Source organism: Dipodomys merriami, unplaced genomic scaffold (genome assembly GCF_024711535.1).
Source record: "Dipodomys merriami isolate MVZ:Mamm:240054 unplaced genomic scaffold, mDipMer1.0.p SCAF_271, whole genome shotgun sequence".
Lineage (NCBI taxonomy): Eukaryota > Metazoa > Chordata > Mammalia > Rodentia > Heteromyidae > Dipodomys > Dipodomys merriami.
The window spans coordinates 737365-763922 of NW_027204171.1; the positions used below are offsets into that span (position 1 = coordinate 737365).

Consider the following 26558-nt stretch of genomic DNA (forward strand, 5'->3'; position numbering starts at 1 on the left):
GTTTTGTCAGTTGTTTTCATTCTTGCTAATACATGTGCAGTGAGAGTGTTATTTTGCCATTCCTTCTTTCCTTTTTTTTCCCTCCCTCCATCCCTTCTTTTTCTTTTTTTTGTGCCAGATCTGGGGCTTGAGTTCTGTTTCTTAGATTCTTTGCTCAAGGCTAGCCCTCTACCAGTTGAGCCATAGTTTTCCTTCTGGCTTTTTGCTGGTTAATTGGAGATGAGAGTCTCATAGACTTCCCTACTCAGGCTGGCTTCAAATTGAGACCCTTAGATCTCAAACTCCTGATTAGCTAGGTTACAGGTGTGAGATAACAGGGCATGGCTTATATACTTTTAATATTGATTTTGCATGTTACTTTCTAACATATGTTATATGTTATATGTTTTCTTGCAGGTTAAACTCTGACAGGCATGAGCTACCAGCATCTGGCACTATTGTGTAGAATCTTAATGTTTGGAATAGCAAAATAGCACATAGTTATTAGTTCAAAGTTTATAAAAATCAATTAGAATCATAAACAAGTCTAGTTAAGGTCAAAATTTGGCAATTGAATTCTTATGCCAGAATAAACACATTCTTTTAACTGGTTATTTTGGCATAATTTTAGATTTTCATTAAGGTTGACAGATCAACATAAAGAATTCATATATACCCTTTGTCCAGAAATGGACAATGTTCTGGAAATGAAAATTTCCAGGTTTCTAATTTACTCCATTAGCTTAATATTTTGTTATGTTTCACGTCTCATGTAGATGCAGTTTTTTTAGTCATTTGAGATCAAGTTGCAGACAAGATGCCACTTTGCCAGCTGAAGACATCAATGTTTTAAAAACAAGGCCGGGGCTGGAAATGTAGCTAAGTGGTAGAGTGTTTGCCTAGCATGCATGAAGCCCTAGGCTCAATTCCTCAGTACCCATATACACAGAAAAAGCCAGAAGTGGTGCTGTGGCTCAAGTGGTAGAGCGCTAGCCTTGAGCAGGCCCTGAGATGAAGCCACAGAACTGGCAAAAAACAAATAAACAAGGACGTTTCTGTGAGACTTATCTCCAACAAACTACTCGGAAAAGACAAGAAGTGGTGGTGTGGCTCAACTGGTAGAGCACTAGCCTTGAGTAAAAAGAACTTAAGGACAGTGCTCAGCTCGAGTTCAAGCCCCAGGACTGGCCAAAAAAAAAAAAAAAGGACATTTGCATAGACAATTATCAGAGAAAAAATTATAATTGATACATTATTAATTAATCTGTTGACCTTATCCAAATAGTTTGTTATGTGTCTCTATAGTGTCTTTTTAGAGAAAGAGCTGGGGAGTGTAGCTCAGGGGTGGAGCAATTGCGTAGCATGCTGTAGGCCCTGGATTCATTGCCCACCATTTCAAATAAAAACAAAACATCCTACAAAAGAAAATTCTACGAGCTGGCACCACATAAGCAGAAAAAGCTGGAAGTGGCGCTGTGGCTCAAATGGTAGAGCGCTAGCCTTGAGCTGAAGAGCTGAAGGACAGCGCCCAGGCCCAGAGTTCAAGCCCCACAACCAACTGAAAAAAAAAAAAAAGAAAATTCTAGACCATATTATCTTGCATTCAGTTGTTTTGGCTCTTTCTTGAATTTTTCTCATTTTTTGCCTTTCACAATATTGATGCAAAGAGTGCAGGTTTTTTTTTTTTTTTTTTTTCAGTCCTGGAGCTTGAAATCAGGGTCTGGGCACTGTCCCTAAGAGCTTCGTTTGCTCAAGGCTAGCACTCTTCCACTTGCGTGAAAGTGCCACTCCAGCCTTTTCTGTTTATTGAGACTGAGGAATCGAACCCAGGTCTTCATGCAGGCTAGACAAGCACTCAACCACTAAGCCACATTCCCAGCCCAAAGAGTGCATATTTTATAGACTATCAATTTGAATTGCTGTGTGTATGTGTGTGTGTGTACACACATATAGCCAGTCTTGGGGCTTGAACTCAGGGCCTGGGCGTTGTCCCTGAGCTTCTTTTACTCAAGGCTAGCACTCGACCACTTGAGCCACAGCGCCACTTCTGGCTTTTTCTGTGTGTGTGGTACTGAGGAATCGAACCCAGGGCTTCATGCGTGCTAGGCACCGAGCCACCTTCCGAATCAAATTTCTATTTTGCCATGATTAGATTTGACAGGAGAAATATTCTGAGAGGTCTCCATTTTAACGAAAAGCCTGGAGCATGGAAGGCCTCGGGAGAAATCTCAAGCCAGGAAGACCACCACGTCAGGTTTCTTTTCTTGTTTGGTCCGTTGTGGGGCTCTGGGCCTGGGTGCTGTCCTCTTCAGCTCAAGGCCAGCGCTCCACCACTTGAGCCACAGCACCACTTCCGGTTTTCTGGTGGTTCATGGAAGATCAGAGTCTCACGGACCTTCCTGCCTGGGCTGGCTTTGAACCGCGATCCTCAGATCTCAGCCTCCTGAGTAGCTAGGGTGACAGGCAGGAGCCGCCAGCGCCTGGCCGTGCGTGTGTGTGTGTGCGTGTTACTCAGTGTAGGGCTTGAACTCAGGACTTCACGCTCTCTTTGGGCCTCTTCTGCCCCCGGGGTTGGTGCTCGGCCGCTTGAACCGCGCCTCCCGTCGGGCTTTTTGTCGGTTGGCTATAGATCAGCGTCTCCAAGACGTTGCTCGCAGGCTGGCTTCGAACTGCGATCGGCCCTCAGACCTCGGCCGGCCAGGCTAAGGATTACCGGCGTGAACGGGGGGGGGGGGGCGGAGGGGGCACACGGTTTGCGGTGATAACCGTGGTCAGGACGGCGTCCACCGGGCCTTCCCGCACCGACGCTCGCGTTTCCGGTCCGGGAGCCTCCGGGAGGCCGAGCCGACCCAGGCCCCCGCCGTGACCCCGGAGGGGCCTCGTAGCGGTCGCTGGGCTTCTCCCCCCCTAACGGTCGAGCGGGCTCAGCCCACCGTTGGCCCGGCGCGTGCCCCGCGACGGCCGGAGGCCCCGCCCCCCGCGCGCATGCGCAGTTGGTACGTCCCGGCGGCGGCCCACCCCCTCTGTCTCCTCCCCCCCCTCCCGCAGCGCCGCTTGGTTCCGCCCACCGCGTGCTGCGCAGGCGCCGGTCGCGGTCGCGTCTCCGCCCCGGGGAGCTTCGGTTGCGCGCGCGCCCGGCTTCCCTCACTTCTGACGTTGCAACCGCTCGCGGCCCTCGGCGCGCCGGGACACGGGGGTTCAGCGGAGCGGCCGGCGGAGTGACCCGGTGAGTACCGGCGGGTCCCCTAGACCCTCCGCCCGGCCGTCCGTCCGTCCGTCCGCCCGCCCGCGGGGCCGCGGCCCGTTCCCGACGCCTCGGGGGACGGGGGAGGCTTCCGGCCGGTCCCCGCCGCGCTCTCCGGGACGGACTCGACTGGTGGGGTCGCACCGGCCCCCAGGCGGGCCCGGGCCGCACACGTGGGCCCCGGCGGCGGCCCCGTCCCCCTGTCCGCCCGGCCTCGTCAGAGCCGTTTGCCTCCGCGGGACCGGGGAGGCCCGGCCGCCCCGCGGCGCCGTCCTGTGCGTGTGCGCCGGGCCTGGGGCTTGAACTTGAACCCAGGGCCTGGGGGGCGGGGCCGGGGCCTGGGGGGCGGGGCCGGGGCGGGGCCAAGGCTGGCGCTCCGCCCCCTCCAGCCACACCTCCGCTCCTGGCCTGGCGGGGAGGAGTTACAGACCCGGTCCTGGCCCGGGGTGACTGGCAGACCCGGGGCGGGGGGGGGGGGGGGGGGGGGCGGGCTGCCCCTCGGATATGCTCATCCTCAGGTTCTCAACGGCTCTCTCGTAACCCAGCGAGCCCGCCAGGCCGTCGGGACGGGTGCCCCGTGGTGGTTAGCACCCACCACCTGTTGAGGATTGGGGAACGGTCTGTCTGTCTGTCTGTCTGACTGAGTGATGGAGCTGGAGTGGCCGGCGGTGTGTGTGGTCTTTCGTGCCTTTGAGCCCCGGTGGTACTGAAGCGGAGGAAGACTCAGGAGACCGTGAGAAAGTTAGGGACCCCCTCACCTCACCTCCCCCCTCCAACTTTCCACTGGCCGTGGAGCCTGTGCCTCGGGATTGCATTCATGCCTGTCCCGCGTGTGTCAGCGGTGTAGCACTTCGCCGATTGTGTGTGTGTGTGTGTGTGTGTGTGTGTGTGCGCATGTGTTTGCCAGGCGGTACTGGGGCTTGAACTCAGGGCCTGGGTGCTGCTGTCTTAGATGATGTTCCCGTAAGGCTGGCACTGTGCCAGCTCCACTTGCGGCTTTTTTGCCTGTTACTTGGAGTTAAGAGTCGCGGAATTTTGAACCGCGATCCTCAGATCTCGGACTCTTGAGTAGCTCGGATTAAGTGAATCACCAGTGCCCAGCCGTCGCCTTCGACGTGACATAGTGCCATGAGGCGTGCCACTTGGGGTTGTTGAAAGGAATAACCTGGAGTGCGCCTGAGGTACCTGGACACAGTCATTACTGTTATTCAGGGTATGTTGGCATTTTGTCCTCACGTACTTGTAAATGGAGCTGAGCATGAGCTAGGAAGTGAAGTTTCTGGAGTGTGTGTGATTGTGTGTGAGTGTAGGTAGCTGTGTAAGTTGCCAGTTTCAGCCTTTTTTTCTTAGAGTCAAACTCATTAACTTCCCCCCCCCCCCCCCCCCCCCCCCCCCCCCCCCCCCCCCCCCCCGTTACACGGAGTCAGACTCCTTGTAATCAGTTAATGAAGAGCTTTGCACCAGGTTTCTCAAATTCTGACTTGTTTGGTGTCAAAGACATTCACAAAGGATTGTTCTGAAGGTCTCTATGCCCCCAGGCTTTGAAAACTGTTTTGACAGGCTTGATTCCTAGAATGTTGAAGTTTTAAATTAACTTGTCAGTGATTGTTCTTCAGATAGATTAAGGTGATGGAAGTGCTGTAAGAAAATGACAGTATACCAAATTGGGGTTTTTTGAGGACTCCACTGGAAATATGACTGTGAAATAAACAACTTGCATTACTGAGGTCACTTTTCTTGCTTGTTCATTCTTAGAGAGTTATTTTTTCCCTCACTGCCTTGATCTCTGTGCCATCTAAATTTAATTGTCTTTCACAGGCAGGGATAATGCCTTCTGTAATCTTAGTCCAAGTAAGGTCTAGCCATCATTTAATGAGATGTTCGTCTTGAAGGGTAGCAGCTTTAAAACTGGTTGGGTGCGGGGAGGAGGGTGAGAAGGTGGCTCAGTGGTAGAGCGCTTTCCTTGCATGCATGAGGCCCTGGGTTTGATTTCTCAGCACCACAGAAGCAGAAAAAGCCAGAAGTGGTGCTATGGCTCATGTGGTAGAGCGTAAGCCTTGAGCTGAAGAGAGGAGGGAAAGTGCCCAGGCCCAGAGTTCAGGCACCACGACTGACAAAAAGAAAAACAAAAAACTGGTTGAGGACTAGAGGCCTGGCTCAAGTGGTAGAGAGCCTAAGTTCAAACCCTAATACTACCACCCCTCCCCCCCCATAAAAAAAGGACAGTGTCTTGGCTTGCTTATTTAAATTACCTAGAAAGTGACTTCACTCAGAATTATTGTGGAAACATAATTTAGTGTGGCTAAATCTCTTTTTGTGCGGGTATTGGTGCTTGAACTTTGAGCCTATGTGTTGTGTTCCCCTTAGCTTTTTTGCTGAAGGCTGGTGTTCTTCCACTAGAGTCTAGTGCCACTTATGACTTTTTGGTAGTTAGCTGGAGATGAGACTCACAGATTTACCTGTCCAGGTTGGCTTTGAATACTACCCTTAGATCTCAGCCTCTTAATTAGCTAGGATTACAAGGCATGAGCCACTAGTGCCTGGCTACAAAGCCATCTTTATTTAGCTCAGGAAGAATAAAGGAGGTCTTAGATTAATTACATTAATGCCTACCTTGTATGGACTCCTGACAATCAGATGTAGCTACTCCCAGGAATAGTTGAATGATTTGAGAAGTTTATATGGAGTTAAGATGTCTCTCTTGACTATTTTGAGGCAGGGATCCTCTGTTTTGGCTATAAAGTAAACTTAATTGGAGAACCCTCCTGCATTTAAAAATTGAAGTGAGGGAGGCTGGGAAGGTGGCTCAGTGGTAGAGCACTTGCCTTGCATGCTCGAGGCCCTGGGTTTGATTCCTCAGCACCACATAAGAAAAAAAGCCGGAAGTTGCGCTGTGGCTCAAGTGGTAGAGTGCTAGCCTTGAGCTGAAGAGCTGAGGGACAGCGCCCAGGCCCAGAGTTCAGGCCCCACGACCGGACCCCCCAAAAAAAAAATTGAAGTGAGGGGCTGGGAAGGTGGCTCAGTGGTAGAGCGCTTGCTTTGCATGCAGGAGGCCCTGGGTTCGATCAGCACCACATAAGAAAAAAGAAAAAAGCCAGAAGTGGCGCTGTGGCTCAAGTGGTAGAGCGCTAGCCTTGAGCTGAAGAGCTGAAGGACAGCGCCCAGGCAGGCCCAGAGTTCAGGCCCCATGACTGCAAAAAAAAAAAAAAAAAAAATTGAAGTGAAAGTTACAGCATAAAATCTACTATTTGTATTTAAGTAGCTTTCAGTAAGTTCACAAGGTTGTATAAGCTGTTATTATTTTCTAAGTCCAGAATATTTTCATTACCTCCCAAAGGAGCCCCAATGTACATTTCTCTTCTCCAGCCTGTGGCAATTACTCATCTACTTTCTGTCTCAGTGGCATGATCTATTCTGGATGTTTCATACAAATTGATTATAAAGTGTGTCTTTTTGTCTTTTGGGTCTGGCTTCTTTGATTTAGCATGTTTACAAGTTTTATCCATGTTGTAGCATAAATTATTATGGAGAAAAGACGCAAACCTTTAAAGAATAATCACCAAGTGAGAGCGCAAGGCCCTGAGTTCAAGACTCATTACCTACACGACAATTAATTTAGTAGCTATGGCTTTTTTTTTTTTTTTTTTTTTTCTTTTTGGTTGGTCTCAGTGCTGTCCCTGAGTTCTTTTGTTCAAGGATAGCACTCTACTACTTAGAGCCAGAGTGCCACTTCTGGTTTTCTGGTAGTTAATTGGAGATAAGTCTCACAGACTTTCATGCCCTAGCTGGCTTTGAACTATGATCCTCAGATCTCAGCCTCTTGGGTAGCTTTCATTGATTGTTTAAATCAGATGGGCAGGAATTTCCTGCCTGCCTGCCTTGTTCCCCTCTCCTTCCCCCCCTCTTTCTTCTCCTCACCCTCCCTGCTTCCCTTCCCTCTCCCCTTTCTCCCATCCTCCTCAGGAGGTCCCCCTGGAGCTCTACTCCCTTCTCTTCCACTCTCCCTCCCTTCCTCTTCCCTCTGTCTCCCCCCCCCCCATAATCCCTGTGCCTCAAGAGCTCTTGAGCATCTGGAGCCTCAGTGCTTGGCTGAAGGCATTGATATTAAAAAACAAACACAAAAACAACCACTCCCCCAAAACAAACAGGTTAGGCCCAGAGTGCTGGTGGTTTATACTTATAATCTTAGCTATTCTGGAGGCTGAGATCTGAGGATTGCAATTCTAACCACAAAAAGCCAGAAGTGAAGGGATGGGAAGGGGAAACAAAAGAGGAAGCTACAATGCTTGATAAGAAATGTACTCATTATCTTGCCCATGTAATTGTAACCCTTCTGTACAGTATTTTCACACACACACACACAAAAGCCAGAAGTAGAGGTATGGCTCAAGTGGTAGAATGCTAGCCTTGAGCAGAAGAATGACAGGGACAGGAGCAGAGGTCCTGTGTTCAAGCCTCAGGACACACACACACACACACACACACACACACACACACACACACACACACACACACACACACACACACACACACACACACACACACACACACACACACACACACACACACACACGCTACACACACACACACACGGGCTATCAAGAAAACTAGTTATCAGGACCAGTGCGCCGCGCGCGCGCACACACACACACACACACACATTAATGGGCTATCAAGAAAACTAGTTATATATAACTCAATGTATGAGGAACCAGGATAAGTTGTTATATTATTGCTTTAAAGTATCTCCACAGAGATTATACATATAATATGTATATATATTCTTTATAGAAATAGAAAAATAGAAAAAAATATAGTTTTAGTGAGTAGTAGAAAAGTTCCAAAGTCCAGATTTACTTCCCTTAGATTAGTAACTTTTTCATTTAAATCACCAAATCGAATAGTTTCTAAAATCATCTGTGTGTGTGTATGTGTGTGTGTATGTGTGTGTGTGTGTGTGTGTGTGTGTGTGTGTGTGTGTGTGTGTGTGTGTGTGCGCGCGCGCTGGTCCTGGGGCTTGAACTCTGGGCCTGAGTGTGTCCCTGACCTTTGTGCTTCAGGTTAACCTTCTACCTTGAGTCACAGCGCCATTTCCAGCCTTTTCTGAATAGTTTATTGGAGATAAGAGTCTCATGGACTTTTCTTCAGGTCTGGCTTGGAACTGCAATACTCTGATCTCAGCCTTCTGAGTAGCTAGGATGACAGGTGTGAACCACTTAGCTTTTTTTTTTTTCCCCAGTTCTGGGGCTTGAACTGAGGGCCTGGCTACTATCCCTGAGTCTCTTGTGCTCAAGGCTAGTGCTCTTCCACTTGAGTCACAACGCCACTTCCTCTAAAATCTTATATTTTGAGTAAATTATTTGCCTTTGTATTTCAGGTGAAAAGATGGCACGGAGAAAGAAAAAAATTAAAGAAGCTCCAGAATCTCAGAACCTGGAGAAGGAGAATGCTGAAACTCCCAGTTCTGTCAGTGGCAGGAGGAAGCGTAAACTTGAGGATGCTTTCATTGTGATATCTGACAGTGATGGAGAGGTCAGTGTTCTGAAAAGTAGAGCCATGGGTCTCAAACTTGGCTCTATCCATGAATGGCTTGTTTTGTGACTACCTTCATGCTACCAAGACAGTGCAGTTTTTACTCAGTTTCATTTTGATTTGTAACTGGATTGTAAATTATTTGGCTGTAAGTAAACATGCTGTTTGGCTGAAGATGGATTATAATTCTTCTGTTTTTTTAAAAATATTAACATAGCCATGATATTTTAGAACTGGTGGAATAGTAATTTTTCTGTCCTGGGGCTTGACCTCTGGGCTTGGGCGCTGTCCCTGTGCTCTTCAGCTCAAGGCGAGCACTCTACTGCTTGAGCCACAGCGTCACTTCCAGTTTTCTAGTGGTTTATTGGAGATAGGAGTCTCACATGGACTTTCCTGCCCGGGCTGGCTTTGAACCTCTATCCTTAGGTCTCAGTCTCCTAAGTAGCTAGGATTATAGGCACGAGCCACTAGTGTCCAGCACAAATAATAACTTTTGTGTTTCTGAAAAGTGAGAAAAAGTAAACAGAAATGTTTGGTTGGTAATGAGTCAAGTTACTGTTTTCCTCTGTATCTCATTTGGCCTGTATACTTAGTGTTTTTTGTTTCTTTGTTTTTTTTTTCTGCCAGTTCTGGGGCTTGAACTGAGGTCCTGGTGCTGTTTCTGAGTTTCTTTTGCTCAAGACTGGCTCTCTACCACTTGAGCCACAGCTCCAGCTTTTTTTGGAAGTTTATTGAAGATAAGAGTCTCATGGACTTTCCTGCCCTCGCTGGCTTTGAACCTCGATCCTCACCTAGATCTCAGCTTCCTGAGCAGCTAGGATTACAGATGTGAGCACTGGCACCTGGCTTCCTCAGTGTCTTTTTTTTTGTTGTTGTTGGTCATGGAGCCTGAACTCTGGGCGTGGGCGCTGTCCCTCATCTCTTCAGCTCAAGGCGAGCGCTCTACCCCTTGAGCCACAGTGCTACGTCTGGCTTTTTCTGCTTCTGTGGTGCTGAGGAATCAAACCCAGGGCCTCATGCATGCAAGGCAAGCACTCTACCACGGAGCCACCTTCCCCAGCCCTCTTTTTTCCTTTTACCAGTCCTAGGGCTTGAACTCACAGCTTGAGCATCCATGAGCTTCTTTTTGTACAAGGCTAGTACTCTACTACTTGAGCCACAAAGTCACTTCTGGCTTTTTCTGTTATGTGGTGCTGAGGAATGGAACCTAGGGCTAGTGCTAGGTAAGCACTCTATCACTAAGCCACATTCCCAGCCCTATGACTTAATTTTTTTTTTTGCTCATTGTGGGGCTTGAACTCCCCCCCCTTTTTTTTTTGTGGGACTTAGGGCCTGAACTCTGGGCCTGGGCGCTGTCCCTGAGCTCTTCAGCTCAAGGCGAGTATTCTGCCACTCTACCACTTGAACCAGGGTGCCACTTTCAATTTTCTGGTAGTTAATTGGAGAAAAGAATCTCGGGGACTTTCCTGTCCAGGCTAACTTTGAACCACAATCCTCACATCTGAGCCTCCTGAGTAGCTAGGATTACAGGCATGAGCCACTGGTACCTGCTCCTCAGTCTTTTTTAATAGAACTACTCATTGGTTTCAAGCTATAAAGCTTAGTCATATTGGAATTTAGAGACTGGCCTATTACTACTACTACTACTACTACTACTACTACTATTATTATTATTATTATTAAATTTTTGTGGTCATCCTGCAGTTTGAACTTAGGGTCTGTACTCAGCTATGAGTTGAGAAATCATTGCAAACTTTTCAACCTGTATTGGCCTTCTGATCTTAGCCTCTCAAGAGGCTACAATTATAGGTTTAAGCCACCAGTTCCCAGCTTGGATTGGGTAGTTTTAAATTAGACTATGTGCATGTGACAGATAATCATGTCATGTTAGTATATTTTAGCTACCACGCTCCCTACCCCACCCCCTTTTTTTTTTTTTTTTTTGGTCTTAGGGCCTGAACTCTGGGCCTGGGCGCTCGCTGTCCCTCAGCTCTTCAGCTCAAGGCTAGTGCTCTACTACTTGAGACACAGCACCACTTCCAGCTTTTTTACTTATGTGGTGCTGAGGATTTGAATCCAGGGCTTCATGTATGCAAGTACTGTGGAGCCACCTTCCCAGCCCAAAATAATTTTTTGTTGTTGTTGTTGGTCATGGGGCTTGAACTCTGGGCCTGAGCACTGTCCCTGATCTCTTCAGCTCAAGGTGAGCACTCTACCACTTGATCTACAACACCACTTCTTTTTTTTTTTTTTTGGTACTGAGATTTAACTCAGGGCCTTGTATTTACCAGGAAGTCATTTGATCCATGCCTCCTATTCCTTTTTATATTGGCTACTTTTTAAAATTTTTAATTTAAATATTATTTATTTTTTTGGTTGGTTGTGGGGCCTGAACTCTGGGCCTAGGCACTGTCCCTGAACTTTTTAGCTCAAGGCTAGTGCTCTACCACTTGAGCCGCAGTGCCACTTCCGGCTTTTTCTGCTCATGTGGTGCTGAGGAATGGAACCCAGGGCCTCATGCATGCAAGGCAGGCATTCTACCACTATGCCACCTTCCCAGCCCTATGGCTACTTTTGAGGTAGGGTCTTGTTTTATTTCAGGTTGGCCTGGGCTTCGATTCTTCTACTTGTTCTTTTCCATTTTGTTGGAACTGAAAGATACACTCCATTGTGCCCAGCCATTGGTTGAGATGGAGTCTTACAAACTTCCATGGTTGGACTGGCCTTGAGTTGTTATCGCCTGTTCTCTGCCTCCTAAGTACCTGAGATTACAGGCTTAAGCCACTACGGGCTGCCAGTTTCAGCTGCCTGTTTCATGTCGTATATGTACATCTGTAACAATCACTGATTCTTTGTTAGCCATAAGGAGATAGAGAGGAGATAAAGGAATTACTACTTTCAGTGGCAGCCATCCTGATCATAATTCTTGTTTTGTAACAGGAACCAAAGGAGGAGAATGGATTGCAGAACATGGAGACAAAGCAGTCGAATAGAGCAAATTGTTTGGCTAAAAGAAAAATTGCACGTATGTTTTCAGTTTGGGGCTGAATTGATAGTACTGTTTTTATTAGGAAAAGAAGATTAAATAAGGATGTGTATGCATCCTTATGCCTGATTTTGTTAAAATTTTAGAAGTTGCTTAAAGAGGTATAACTTACTCATTTTGACTTGTTAGAGTGTTGACACTAAAAATGTGATCTTCGGGGATAGACTCTTATGAACTTGAATCCTTGATTTACCCTTACCATGTAGATCGTGGATATCCATTGCTTTTAGCTAACCTCTATTTTCTCATCAATAAAATGCAGAGAATAACATTTACCTAGAAACTCACCTGTTAGATGATCACATAATGGTACTGTTACTATTTTCACCATTAGAATTCTTTTTTTTTTTTTTTTTAATTTTATTTTATTTTATTTGAGAACATACTGTACAGAGGGGCTACAATTACATGGGCAGGATAATGCATACATTTCTTACCAAGCATTGCAGCCTCCTCCTTTGTTTACCCTTCACCTCCCTTCCCCGCCTCCCCCCTCCCCCCACCCACCATTAGAATTCTTTTTGGAAGTTTTGCTCTTCTATTTGTTACTCAATTATGAAGTTATTTAATCATTATCATGTTTTTACATTTTAATGTACTAACAGTGTTCAAGTATTTCAGTTAACATTTCAGGTAACTAGTTAAAATTATGGCTAACTGATTTAAGATAAAGCTTTTCTTTCATTGTTAATTTGAATTGTGATTTAAGATAAGATTTCTAAACTTGTAAAATTAAGTATAAACAATTTTTGTTAAATCATCATATTTTACATAGTTTACAGTTATCTTTATGGCTAGGTCTATTTAATGCCTCTCCCCCTCCCCCCCCCCCCACACACACTCAAGTTAGTTACTTTCTGTCTTGAGAATTATTGGCAATAATTACTTTTCCTTTTTTGCCTGAGACCTGATTTCAAACTTGGTATCTGATGCTTTTGCTCATATTGACTGGTGCTCTGCCATTTGAGCCATGCCTCCAGACCCACATTTTTTTGTGTGCTGGTCCTGTGCTTGAACTCAGGGCCTGGGGTGCTATCTTTTAGTTTAGTTTTTTTTTTTTTTTTTGGTCTGGTCGTGGGCCTGAACTCTGGGCGCTGTCCCTCAGCTCTTCAGCTCAAGTCTAGCACTCTACCACTTGAGCCACAGTGCCACTTCCAGCTTTTTTTTTTTTTTTTTTCTGCTTATGTGGTGCTGAGGAATCGAACCCAGGGCCTCATGCATGCAAGGCAAGCACTCTACCACTGAGTCATCTTCCCAGTCCCTCTTTTAGTTTTTTTACTCAAGGTCAGCACTCTACCACTAGAGCCACAGCTTCACTTCTGGCTTTTTTGTGGCTAATTGGAGATAAGAGTCTTCATGGGTTTTCCTTCCTGGGTAGCTTTGAACTTCAATCCTTAAGAGTTCAGCCTCCTGAGTAGGATTACAGGATTGAGCCATTGGTGCCTGGCTATAGGTTTTTTTCTCTTGGTTGTGGAGCTTGAACTCTGGGCCTGGGCGCTTGTTCCTCAGCTCTTCAGCTTAAGGCTGGCACTCTACCACTTGAACCATAGTACTACTTCTAGTTTTTTGGTGGTTATTTGGAGATAAGAGTCTCACAGACTTTCCTGCCTGGGATTGGCTTTTTGAACTGTGATCCTTAGATCTCAGTCTCATGAGTAGCCAGGATTATAGGCATGAACCACTGGCGCCTGGCAGGTTTATTTTTAAAATTTAATTATACCATGCTTTTATTAAACCTGGTGAGACAGCTTCTGTCTTTTTACGGTGTTTAGACCATTTACATTTAGTATAATTTTAGTGATGGATTCAAGATTTTAGAGGATGTTTGTTTAAATTACTTTTTCTGTTCATTTTTATATTTGTTGATCATTATTTTGATTTTGTTTTATTTCTATTATTGGCTGATTATTCCTATCAAACTATGTTGTGTTTGCTGTAGGGCTTATAGAAGGTGTGTGTGTGTGTGTGTGTGTGTGTGTGTGTGTGTGTGTGTGTGTGTGTGTGTGTGTGTGTGTGTGTGTGTGTGTGTGTGTGTGTGTGTGTGTGTGTGTGTGTGTTTAAAGTCAGCCTAGCTTCCTTATAGAAGGTGTGTGTGTGTGTGTGTGTGTGTGTGTGTGTGTATTTAAAGTCAGCCTAGCTTCCTTATCTACAGTATAGACCATAACAGTATCTTCCCTAGGCTGAGATCAGGAGGATCATGACTTGAGGTCTTTTGAAACAACAAGTTCATGAGAAACCTCCATCTCAACAGAAAAAGCTGGGCATGATGGTGTATACCTATCATCCAGTCTTCTGGGGAAAGCAGAAGTAGGAGGATCACAGTCTAGGTGTGAACTTAGCGAAAAAGCAAGACTTTCTCTCAAAATCACTAACTAGAGGCAAGGCTTAGTGTAGAGCACCCATGTAGCAAGTGTGAGGCCCTGACTACAAACCCTAGTACCACCCCAAAAACACAAATGGAGTGGTTAGTATAGACTTACGGTGAGAATATGGTGAGGTGAATATGATGAGACTAGTATTGCTACTATTAAGATGAAGGGCCTCAGGAAAAAATAAAACTGAGCAGCCAATGACTTATAGTTAAACTTTGCTTTTCCTTGAGATAAAGGAAAGATTTAGGGAAGTCTATGGAAAAGACAGGAAAGTTTCCTGAGAAACATAAGGCATGCCATGTAGTGTGGCCAAGACGTCATAAATAAACTTTATGCAGGAATAAACTTGGGGAAGATGGCTACTGTGGATTTTCTGTTTTTAGGCTCACCACAGCCTACCTGCAGCTTTTACAACTAGAATAAATGGGATAATAAATGTCTTCACTTGGGTCTGGGAAGGTGGCTCAGTGGTAGAGCGCTTGCCTTGCATGCATGAGGCCCTGGGTTCTATTCTTCAGCACTACATAAGCAGAAAAAGTCAGAAGTGGCGCTGTGGCTCAAGTAGTAGAGCACTAGCCTTGAGCTGAAGAGCTGAGGGACAGCGTCCAGGCCCAGAGTTCAAGCCCCATGACTGGCAAAAAAAAAAAGTCTTTTATGTAGCCAGTTTAGAGAGAGTCTCACATAGTCACAATAAGCCCAGCATAAATACTAGTGGTGCACACCACTAGCGGGTGCACACCCGCTTTATCCAGGTATTTATCCTCAGATGAAAAAGATCAGTTTCCTTGTTTTTTTGGGTGGAGGTATAACTAATGACCCCATCTGAGGTTTTATTTATTTAAGAATTTTATTGTGAACTAGTTATACAAAGAGGTTCCAATTCCGTAGATCAGGTTGTGAGTACAATATCTGTTGACCAGTGTGGCTCCTTCCATTGTTCTTCCCTGTTTCCCCCCTTATTATGTAGACAGGGTGACCTTTCGTTGGATTCTCTTGCCTCTCAGCCAGGATTATAGGCATGTATCCCCAAACTCAGCTTTATTCTGGGGGCTTACATAGTAGTAAACTTAGTCTTTTTTTTTTTTTTTTTTGTGGTACTGGGGTTTGAACTAAGTACCATGAAGTTCAAATGGTACCATTTGATCCATGTCCTAGCCCTGGCAGTGAACTTCTTGTTTTATGCTTCCTTGTACGTTAGGTATTGGTGGCTCATATCTGTAATCCTGGCTTCTTAGTAGGCTGAGATCTGAGGATAGTTTAAAGCCAGCTTGGGCAGGAAAGTCCACGAGACTTTTTTTGGATTTGTTATTTCTTTTCCATTTTGTTCATTTTTCTTTTTGAGATAGTACTGCTCTGAAGCCCAGGCAGGGACTGAACTCAGCGATTCTCCTGCTTTAGTCTCCTGAGTGTGGGTTTACAAGTGTGGACCATCCTACCTGGCTCGGTGTTTTGATTTTTCTCTTGTTTTTGTGTTTTCTTTATATCTTAACAGTACTAGGGTATGGACTCAAGTGCTCTACCACTTGAGTCCCTACCCATTTTTGTTTATTTATTTAGGTAAGAGCTTGCATTTTTTATTTGGGCCAGGCTTGACCATGATCCTTCTGCTTAGGCCTCCCATATAACATGGATGACAGGCATTCACTGTCACACTAGCTTTTTGGTTGAGATGGGGGCGTTTTGCCAGAGTTAGCTGAAATCTTCCCTATCTGCTTTCTGAGTAGCTAGGTTTAAAGGTATGAGCCATAACTGGGTGCCGGTGGCTCACGCCTATCATCCTAGCTACTCAGAAGGCTGAGATCTGAGGATCACAGTTAAAAGCCAGCCTGGGCAGGAAAGTCTGTGAGACTCTTAGCTCCAAAAAACCACTAGAAAACTGGAAGTGGCGCTGTGGTTCAAGTGGTAGAGTGCTCGCCTTGAGCTGAAGAGCACAGGGATAGCGCCCATGCCCAGAGTTCAAGCCCCACGACCAAAAAAAAAAAAAAAAATATGAGCCATAATGCTTGGCTGTTAACCTTCTCCCCCCACCCTCTGCTTTGTAGCTTTTTTTTTTTTTTTTTTGACACATAGTCTCTCTATGCATCCTATACCTTGAACTCGCCATCTTCTTGCCATAGCTTCTTAAGTACTTACCAAGTATACCAGATCCAGTCTTGACTTTTTTTTTTATGCCTGTACTTGGGCTTGAACTTGGACTGGGCACTGTTACTTAGCTCTTTTGCTCAAGGCTGGAAATCTACCACTTGCACCAAAGCTCTACTCTTGGCTTTTTGGTGGTAAATTGGAGTCTCATGAACTTTTCTGCTCTGCCTGGCTTCAAACCACAATCCTCAGATCTTCTGAGTAGCTAGGACTACAGGCATGAGCCACTGGGGCTGTTTTTGAAGGAATTTCTCAGTTTAGTATTTTGATCTACTGGGGATGGTCAGATTCCTAAGAGGAGACATCTCCAATCTAACAGGGGCTTTCTTAGAAAGCCGTATAAACAGCTCAGGTTTTACAGGAAAAAAGCTATTGCTGTTGTTTGGGTCTTAAATATCTGGTCCCCAGTGTGGTATATTTGGAAGGTGTTGGAAACTTTAGGAAGTAGGATGGCCTGGTGGGAGGTCTTTGAGTCATTGTAACACACTCTCAAAGGGAATTTTGGAACCCATCTTCTCCATTTCGCTTTGTGGCTATGAGAAATTTTACTTTGCCATGTGTTCTCACAATGGTAACATACTGTATCACACCTAGCAAGGAGTCCGTGGACTGTCACCTTGGAAACATGAGCCAACATAACCCTTTTCCATTTATGAGCTGATCATCTCATATTTATTTAAAGAGAAAGTGAACTCAGGAAGCTGAGATCTGCGGCTCACAATTTGAAGCCAGCCCAGGCAAGAAAGTCTATGAGACTCTTATCTCCAGTAAACTACCCCTAAAAAGCTGGAAGTAGAGCTGTGGCTCAAGTGGAGGAGCACTAGCCTTTAGCAAAAGAAGCCCAGGGACAGCACCTAGCCCCTGAATTCAGTCCCCAAGACCAGCACAAACAAAAATAATTAGTACCAGGATTGAAATCTTGGCTGCTATCCTACACTGGGAAAAGTTTGGCAAAATAGTAAAGAGAGGGGCTGGGAAGGTGGCTGAGTGGTAGAGTCCTTGCCTTGCATGCATGAGGCCCTGGGTTCGATTCCTCAGCACCACATAAGCAAAAAGAAAAAAAAAATGGAAGTGGCACTGTGGCTTAAGTGGTAGAGCACTAGCCTTGAGCTGAAGAGCTGAGGGACAGCACCCAGGCCCAGAGTTCACCCCACAACCATACCCCCCCCCCAAAAAAAAAGGTCTAACTATCTAGAATGATGTACACATAGCTCAGCAGTTTACTAGGCTAGATGTTAGTAGGAGTGAAGATGTAGATTATGCTGGTGAGATTTCACATGAAAGTGAGGATTCTGTTTTCTGTGCTGACAGGCTTCCTGCTATCATGGTAGGACCTTGGCTTAGGGCCTATTATCATTGAGCTTGATACTTAACCTTGATCCTTAGGGCCCTGTCCTTATGTGCCCTGTTGTACCTAAGAAGTGTGATATTGGCAAAGGCTATCCTGAAGGAACCCGTCTGGGGAAGGGATTGAGTGGTAAGATTAAAGAGGTTCATGTTTCTAAAACCTGCCAGGCTTGGTATAAAAAAAGTAGTAAGCTAGGAAATATGGCACAATACAAGAAGGACATTGATTGTTTGCAGGCCTAAGGATCATGGCATAGTAACAGGAAGCTTAGTGGCTCTGGTGGGGACATTAAGCCAGTTTTCCAGAAAGAAAGATTGTGCTGAGGCTTGAGTGTGTTGAGCTCAACTTCCCATTTTAAGAGATGCAAGCATTTGAAGTGGATGGAGGTAAAAGGAGAAAGGGGCAAGTGCTCTCAATTCTGAGTTCCAGCATTTAACATTAATTAGATAAGTAATTAAGTTTTTTTTTTTCTGGGGTGGGAGTGTGGGCTTGAACAGTGTCTGGATGCTATTCCTGAGCTTTTTTTTGCCCAAGGCTGGTGCTTTACCACCCACAATTCCACTTCCACCTTTTTTTTTTTGGTGGGGGGTAGTATATTGAGATGAGTCTCACAGACTTTCCTGCCTGCACTCGCTTCAGACTGTGAGCCTCAGATCTCAGGCTCCTGAGTAGCTAGGATTACATGTGTGAGCCACCAGTGCCTGATTTCTAGCCTTTTTTTTTTTTTTTTTTTCCTTTCTAAGACCAAAATCATGAGACCAAATTAAAATGTCAAAGCAGTATATATAGCACTTAGGCAGTGAGTGGCGTGGATACTGCTGGCTACTTTTAGTTAATGTACAGCGAGAAATGAGAGCAAAAAGGAGCAGTATGAAAAAAATCTTAAAAATTTGCAGCTTGGCCTGAAAAGAAGTCCACGTAAGTTTTCAGCTAAGGAGAGTGTTTTTAATAAAACTTTAGTGCTTTGCATCAGTACCATGGGAAATGGCACCTTCCCATATCTAAGGAATGGCAAGACCCGCTCATCACAGGCTAGAGAGATAGCAACTTGTATTTATTTCAAAGACTTTTCAGGATGAAAGTATTTTGAGACTAGAGCCCTGAGAGGCACTATTAGCCAAGGTGTACCCTGCTAGCTCAGGACCACCTAGGAAATTGTTTCCCAACATTCAACAAGCAAGGCATTCTCGCAGCTACTTTAAGAACAAAAGTGTTAGCAGGTTGTGGAGACTTCTACCAAAATTTCATTCAAAGAAAAGCCCGAGAGGCCAGGCCATGTGTGATAGGGTTGTAATCCCTGCAAACAGTGCTTAGAAGAGCAGTTTGTGGAGCTGTCAGAGTGAAGCCAGAGTCGTAAGACAGAACTCAAGAGAGATGTCAATAATGCACATCTGCCAAGTGAAGCTGCAGGCAGCCAGCAAAGCCAGTCTGAGAGCAGCTATGTGGGCTGCAGCCAGCAAAGCCATAGGGGCAGGGCTGCCAAGCCTCTGGGAGCTTACTTCCCACCACAGCACGTTAGTGTGTTCCTAAGGTTGGGTAGGAAGCTGTCAGTCAGATCTAGCATTACCCTGCTGGGTTTCAGCCTTGCTTTGGTCCAATTCCTCTTTGCTATTCTTTAGTTTTTCCGTTTTAGGATAGAAATGTTTTCCCTGCATTGTATCTTGGGAGCAAGGAATTTGTTCTTCAGGTTTTCACAGAGTTTTGCTACTCATCTTTTTTGCTGCTAACCTTGACATTGTTAGAATTAAAATGCTTATTAAACTTTGTTCCATACTCTTCATTTCTCCCTATCACATTGTTTTTTTCAGCTGCTATGTAACTCGTTTTTCCATTGCTTAATTATTTCAGTTTGCCTTTTGGCTTTTTTGAAGTATATCATTTTTTTTTCTTTTTGTAAAATACACATAGGATGAATTTTACTATTTAAAGTATGCAATTCAGCTGGGTGCTGGTGGCTTATGCCTATAATCCTAGCTACTCAGGAAGTTTAGATCTGAGAATTACAGTTCAAAGCCAGCCTGGAGAAGGAAAGTCTGTGAGACTCTTGATCTCCAATTAACAAGGAAAAAGCCAGAAGTAGAGCTGTGGCTCCAGTGGTAGAGTGCCAGCCTTGAGTGAAAAAGCTAAGGGTTAGCTGCCAGGCCCTGAGTTCAAGCCCAGTACTGGCATACATACATACACAGAAGTGCCCAATTCAGTGGTATATCCACAGTGTTTTGCATTCTTAGAATAGAGAAGATTTTCATTCCCTGGAAAGGAAACCCTGTGCCCATTCAGTAGTCACGTCTTCTCCAACTCCCAGTTCCCTGACTCTCTAATCTACTTCTCTATGGGTTGCCTGTTTTGGACATTGCATATAAATGTAGCATAAAATGTGTGCCATTTTGTGTCCGATTTCTATCACTTAGCGTAAAATCGTTATAGTTCATTGGTGTAAATCAGCATTTCTTGTGTCTTACATATTCTCCATAGTTAAACTACATTTTGTTTATTATTTAGTGATAAATAATAACTATTTATTTGACTAAATAGCTTTAAAATCACTGGTGAAAAAATTTACAAAATGAAGCTGGGCACCAATGACTCATGCCTATAATCCTAGTTATTTAGGAGGCTGGGGTCTGATGATTGAAGTTTGAAACCAGACAGGGCAGACAAATCAAAAGTGGTTTTTTGTTTGTTTGTTTTTTGTTTTGTTGGTTGTGAGGCTTGAACTCAGGGCCTGAGCACTGTCCCTGAGCTCTTTTGCTCAAGGCTAGCACTCTGCCTCTGAGCAGCAGCTCCACTTCTGGTTTCTGAGTGGTTAATTGGAGATAAGAGTCTCACTGGGACTTTTCTGCCCTGGCTGTCTTCAAACTGTGATCCTCAGATGTCAGCCTCCTGAGTAGCTAGGATTTACAGGCATGAGCCACCACCTGGCTGATGTTCTATTATTTTTAATTCTAGAAGATTTCCGGTTGTAGCTTTAGTATTTAGATATATACTTAATTTCCGGTGTGTTTTGAGACAGTAGCCAAAGTTTTATGTTTTCTGTACAGATTTCCAGTTGTTCTAGCTTGTTTATTGAAAAGACTCCTTTGTGTTTTGACGTTGGCCTGCATGGTTGGGGTATTTGTGTCAATAAGCAATCTCACTCTTGTTATTTAGGCCACTGTTACACAACTTTGGCTATTTCTGTAAGTTTCCCAAGTTTCAGTGTCAGTTAAGGCAATTTCTACGTTTTTGTTTTTGTTTTTTTCTTTCCAGGCTTAAAATGTAGTTTAGGCTGGGTGCCAGTGGCTCATGCCTAGCTGCTCAGGAGGCTGAGATCTGTGAATATCTGCCTGAATTCTCACCAGGAAGACTAGAGGAAGGGGATTGATTGGGTGATAGGAGGGATGTTTGTTTTCCATGGGATATGTGGCAGCATCTCTGGGGTTGAGGGATGTAGGGATGAGAAAGCAAATCATGATTGAAAAAAAAAATGAAATGATTGAGATTAATGGGGCTCTGACTGCATCCAGTTTGCTGTGGTTCCCTAGGCCTTCAACAGTCACATTGGAGAATTCAGGAATGCCTCACACAGAAGCGATTATATTTCGTACAGAACTGATCTGTTAAAAGACACCCCTGTCCAGCCCTCTGCCTCCAGGCTACTCCCTGGAGTGACACAAGCGAGAAGACCCGTGTATTGATTCCAGGGAGAATTCTGGCTAGTCCCAAAAGGATTCTTTTACAGGTTTTGGGAAACTAATTAATATTAACAATGTTTGTTTGGAACAAATTGGGCTCCAAGAGCTGCATGGTTGAACGCAGAGAAATGTAGGATGTTTTACAAATTTACATGTCCTCCTTACACAGGAGACTTGCTAATCTTCTCTGTATTGTTTCATTTTTAGTATATGTGTTGTCATAGATTGCTTTGGTTATTCTGGATCCTGTGTACTTCCATACAAATTTTAGAATTGATTCCCCCCCCCCCCCCCCCCCAGTCTTGTGGCCTGGGCACTGCCCCTGAGCCAGATTCAGTGCCACTTCTGGCTTTTTCTGAGTAGTTTATTGGAGGTAAGAGTCTCATGGACTTTCCTGCCTAGGCTGGCTTGGAACTGTGATTCCTCCTGAGTAGCTAGGATTATAGACATGAGCCACCAATACTCCAGCTTTATTTATTTATTTTGTAAGTCGTGGGGCTTGAACTCAGTGCCTTGGGTGCTGTCCCTGAGCTTTTTTACTCAAGGCTAGTGCTCTACCACTTTGAGTCACCACGCTATTTCTTGTTTTCTAAGGTGGTTAATTGGAAATAAGAGTCTCATGAACTTTCCTGCCCGGGTTGGCTTTGAACCATGATCCTCAGATCTCAGCCTCCTGAGTAACTAGAATTATAAGCATTAGCTACCAAAGCCCGGCTTGATGCACGTGTGCTAAAAAAGCACACTTGAACCACAGTTCCACTTCTGGTTTTCTGGTGATTAATTGGAGATAAGAGTCTCCTGGGGCTGGGCACTGGTGGCTTCATGCCTGTAATCCTAGCAGTTTAGGAGGCTGAGACTTGAGGATTGTGCTTCAAAGCCAGCCCAAGCAGGAAAGTTCATGAGACTCTTATCTCAAACCACCAGAAAACTAGAGTGGTATTGTGGCTCAAGTGGTAGAGCGCTTGCCTTGAGCTGAAGAGATGAGAGATAGCATCTAGGCTCAGAGTTCAAGTCCCATGACCGACCAAAAAAAAAAATGTCTCATGGACTTCCTTGTCTGGCCTGGCTGGGATCCTTAGATCTCAGCTTCCTGAGTAGCTAGGATTACAGGTATGAGCCATGTGTGCTCTGGGCTCTGGGCGCTGTCCCTCAGCTTTTCAGCTCAAGGCTAGTGCTCTACCACTTGAGCCACAGCGCCACTTCCAGCTTTTTTCTTTTTGCTTATGTGGTACTGAGGAATAGAACCCAGGGCCTCAGGCATGCAAGGCAAGCACTCTACCACTGAGCCACCTTCCCAGCCCCTCCTGAGTTCTTTTGAAATGACCCTTGTAGTTTCTGATAGATTACTTGTTCATAGCAATGACAGATAGTCTACTTTGTCCTGTATGTATCATGCTACAGACTTGAATCAACCATTTCTCCAGTGACTTCAGTTGATTTATTTATTTTTAATTTTGTTACTGTTATTATAATGGTGATGTAGAGAGGAGTTAAAGTTACATAAGTCAAGTAAAGAGTACATTTCTTTTTGAACAATGTCTCTCCTTACCTTGTACTCTCCCAGTTTTTTTCTCCCATTCCTACCCATAAGTTATAGAGTTTATTGTCTAGTGAGTGCCACTGCTGCATTTATTTACCCTTTGCAACCTCCATTTCTGTGCCTTCCCTTTCCCTTCCAAAGATAGAAACTAACAAGACAAAAAGAAAAGAAAATGAAAACAGCAACAGAGAAAACTTTTTGTTTCCATTTCCTAGAATGATTTTTTTTTTTCGTTCTTGTACCAATCCTAGAGTTTGAATTTAGGACCTCAGCTCTATCCCTGAGCTTTAGTCCTCTGGGACTCTTACCACTTGAACCACAGATCCACTTCTGGCTTTTTGGTGATTAATTGGAGATAAGAGTGCCATGGACTTTTCCTGCCCCAGCTAGCTTTGAACCAGAATCCTCAGATCCTAGCCTTCTAAGTAGCTAGGATTACAAGTGTTAGCCATTGGTACTTGGCCTTTTAGTTGCTTTTATTTTATTTTTATTTTATTTTTTTGGTTAGTCATGGGGCTTGACCTCAGAGCTTGGGCGCTATCCCTCAGCTCTTCAGCGCAAGGCAAGCGCTCGACCACTTGAGTCACAGTGCCACTTCTGGTTTTCTAGTGGTTTATTAGAGATAAGAGTCTCACAGACTTTCCTGCCTGGGCTGGCTTTGAACGGTGATCTTCAGATCTCAGCCTCCTGAGTAGCTAGGATTACAGGTGTGAGCCACTGGCACTCGGCTTTTCAGTTGCTTTTAATAGAATAGGTACCCACCCCTACCCTAGGGCTTGAACTCAGAGCCTGGGCACTGTCCATGAGCTTATTCTTTTTTTTTTTCTCAAGGCTAGCACTTTACCACTTGAGCCACAGTGCCACTTCCAGCTTTTTCTGCTTATGTGGTACCGAGGAATCAAACCCAGGGCTTCATGTGTGCTAGGTAAGCACTGTACCACTAAGCTACATTCCCAGCCCCAAAAGGTTGTTTCAAAGAAACAGATCACATTCTGGTTACTAAGGAATGTTTTGTTATGTTTTTTTTTTTTTTGGTTGGTCGTGGGGCTTGAACTCTGGGCCTGGGCGCTGTCCCTCAGTTCTTCAGCTCAAGGCGAGCGCTCTACCGCTTGAGTCACAGCACTGCTTCCGGTTTTCTAGTGATTTATTGGAGATAAGAGTCTCAGGACTTCCTGCCTGGGCTGGCTTTGAACCGTGATCTTCAGATCTCAGCCTTCTGAGTAGCTAGGATTACAGGTGTGGAGGAATGTATTTTTTTAGTTTTTAAAAGATAAATCAGCTGGGCACCTGTGGCTCATACCTGTGAGCCACAGAAAGACCGTGAGACTCCTATCTCCAATAAACCACTGGAAAACTGGAAGTGGTGCTGTAGCTCAAGTGGTAGAGCATTCACCTTGAGCTGAAGAGCTGAGGGACAGCGCCCAGGCCCAGAGTTCAAGCCCCACGACCAACCAAAAAAAAAAAAAAAATCAGGGCTGAGAAGGTGGCTTAGTGGTAGAATGCTTGCCTAGCATGCATGAAACCCTGGATTCAATTCTTCAGTACCACATAAACAGAAAAAGCTGGAAGTGGCACTGTGGCTCAAGTGGTAGATTGCTAGCTTTGAGCACAGAGAGGCTTAGAGACAGTGCCCAGACCCTGAGTTCAATCCCCAGGACTTGGGGTTATTTATTTATATTTATTTATTTTTTGGTCATGGGTCTTGAACTCTGGGCCTGGGCTCTGTCCCTCAGCTCTTCAGCTCAAGGCTTGCGCTCTACCACTTGAGTCACAGCACCACTTCTGTTTTTCTGGTGGTTAGTTGGAGATAAGAGTTTCACAGACTTTCTTACCTGGGCTGGCTTTGAACCACGATCCTCAGATCTCAGCCTCCTGAGTAGCTAGGATTACAGACGTGAGCCACCAGTGCTCGGCTTATTTACTTTTTTTATTTGTGTGTTTGTTTTGAGTTAGGGTCTTGCCATATAACCCAGGCTGGCTTTAAACTCTGTAACTCATATGATCCTCCTACCTTAACTTCTCTAGTGCTGGGATTATGGATATGTACCACTGCATCCAACTTCATAGTTGGTATTTTTGCTTTAGCTTATTTTTCAGGTAGAGTTTTGTGTGTGTGCGTGTGTGTGTTGTGTGTGTGTGTGTGTGTGTGTGTGTGGTGTGTGTGTGTGTGTGTGTGTGTGTGTGTGTCTGTCTGTCTGTCTTACTAATGCCTTGCTCAGGTGGCCTAGAACCACAATCTTTCCAATCTTTGTTCCATGTAGCTAGTTAGAGGTTTGAGCCACTTTGTCTAGCTTGAGATGATTCTTCAGCATAGATATTATAGTTAAATTGTTAAACCTAAAGCAGTATGGTATTTAGCAAAAGCTGTCGAGTGTTAGTTTATTTACTCATCAGATACTTATTGACTGTATACCATGTGCCAGGTACTCTTTTGTGCTTGAGATTTAAGCAACAATATGGGTTAAAAAGCACTTATGGTCTGGATAATCCAAGTCCTTGTTCTAACTTCTGCTGTCTTGACCATCACCTATCTTCTGGAACTTTCTTTAGTTTTGAGATGATAAAACTTCATTTGAGAAGTTTATAGTATGTTTTTTGCCTCTGTACAATTTAATCGTTTATGATGTCCTTGCCTCTTTTCTCTATCCTGTTACAGAGATGACCGAAGAAGAACAGTTTGCTCTGGCTCTCAAAATGAGTGAGCAGGAAGCTAGGGAGGTGAACTGCCAGGAGGAGGAGGAAGAAGAGCTCTTGAGGAAAGCCATTGCTGAAAGCCTCAATGTAAATATTGCTATGTTGAAAAGTTTGTAGGATTTGGCAGAAATGTGCTTTGACTATGATAATTGTTGTAGTTTCATTAAGAACTAGTTATGGGCTGGGAAGGTGGCTCAGTGGTAGAGTGCTTGCCTAGCATGCATGAAGCCCTGGGTTCGATTCCTCAGTACCACATAAACAGAAAAGTTTGGAAGTGGTGTGGTTACCTTTGAGCACAGAGAAGGTTAGTGACAGTGCCCAGGCCCTGAGTTCAAGCCCCAGGTCCAGCAAAAAACAAAAACAAAAAAAACTAGTTATGATATCTTTTAGGGTTTCCAGTAACAATATTTTCTATAGTATTATTTTCAAGTCCATGCTAATTTTTTTATTAATCCAATTTGAAGTGTTTTGTTAATTTTCTTCTGCCCCACAGAATTTTCACTTTGTAGCTTAAAGGAACTCTAGTAAGGGGCTGGGAAGGTGGCTCAGTGGTAGAGTACATGCCTTACATGAGGCCCTGGGTTCGATTCCTCAGCACCACATAAGCAGAAAAAGCGGGAAGTGGCGCTGTGGCTTAAGTGGTAGAGCGCTAGCCTTGATCTGAAGCGCTGAGGGACAGTGCCCAGCCCCAGAGTTCAGGCCCCACAACCGATGCGCGCGCGCGCGCATGTACGCGCGCGCACACACACACACGAACTCTAATAAGGGGCTGGGAAGGTGGCTCAGTGGTAGAGCGCTTGCCTTGCGTGCATGAGGCCCTGGGTTCGATTCCTCAGCACCACATTAAGCAGAAAAAACTGGAAGTAGCGTTGTGGCTCAAGTGGTAGAGTGCTAGCCTTGAGCTGAAGAGCTGAGGGATGGAGCCCAGGCCCAGAGTTCAGGCCCCACGACCGGACCCAAAAAACCCCAAAACTCTAGTAAGTTGTCAGT

General features: G+C 45.0%; 1 protein-coding gene and 1 non-coding gene across 4 annotated transcripts in view; one reads left to right on the forward strand and one right to left on the reverse strand.

The window, feature by feature from the left end:
- The first annotated feature begins 3100 nt into the window (after positions 1-3100).
- Positions 3101-26558, forward strand: part of Uimc1 (ubiquitin interaction motif containing 1) — an 88213-nt gene continuing 64755 nt past the window's right edge. For 2 of the 3 annotated variants that reach the window (XM_070036504.1, XM_070036506.1), the window contains exons 1-4: positions 3101-3205; positions 8601-8755; positions 11696-11780; positions 25531-25655. In XM_070036504.1, coding sequence (XP_069892605.1) covers positions 8609-8755; positions 11696-11780; positions 25531-25655 — 357 coding nt within the window. In that variant the 5' untranslated portion in view covers positions 3101-3205; positions 8601-8608. Of the gene's footprint in view, positions 3206-3407; positions 3499-8600; positions 8756-11695; positions 11781-25530; positions 25656-26558 lie in introns of those variants that run through there. The other variant, XM_070036505.1, reaches the window with a different exon arrangement.
- On the reverse strand, positions 21459-21563 carry LOC138837615 (U6 spliceosomal RNA). The gene has a single exon (XR_011375359.1). It is a non-coding gene; the product is annotated as a U6 spliceosomal RNA (small nuclear RNA).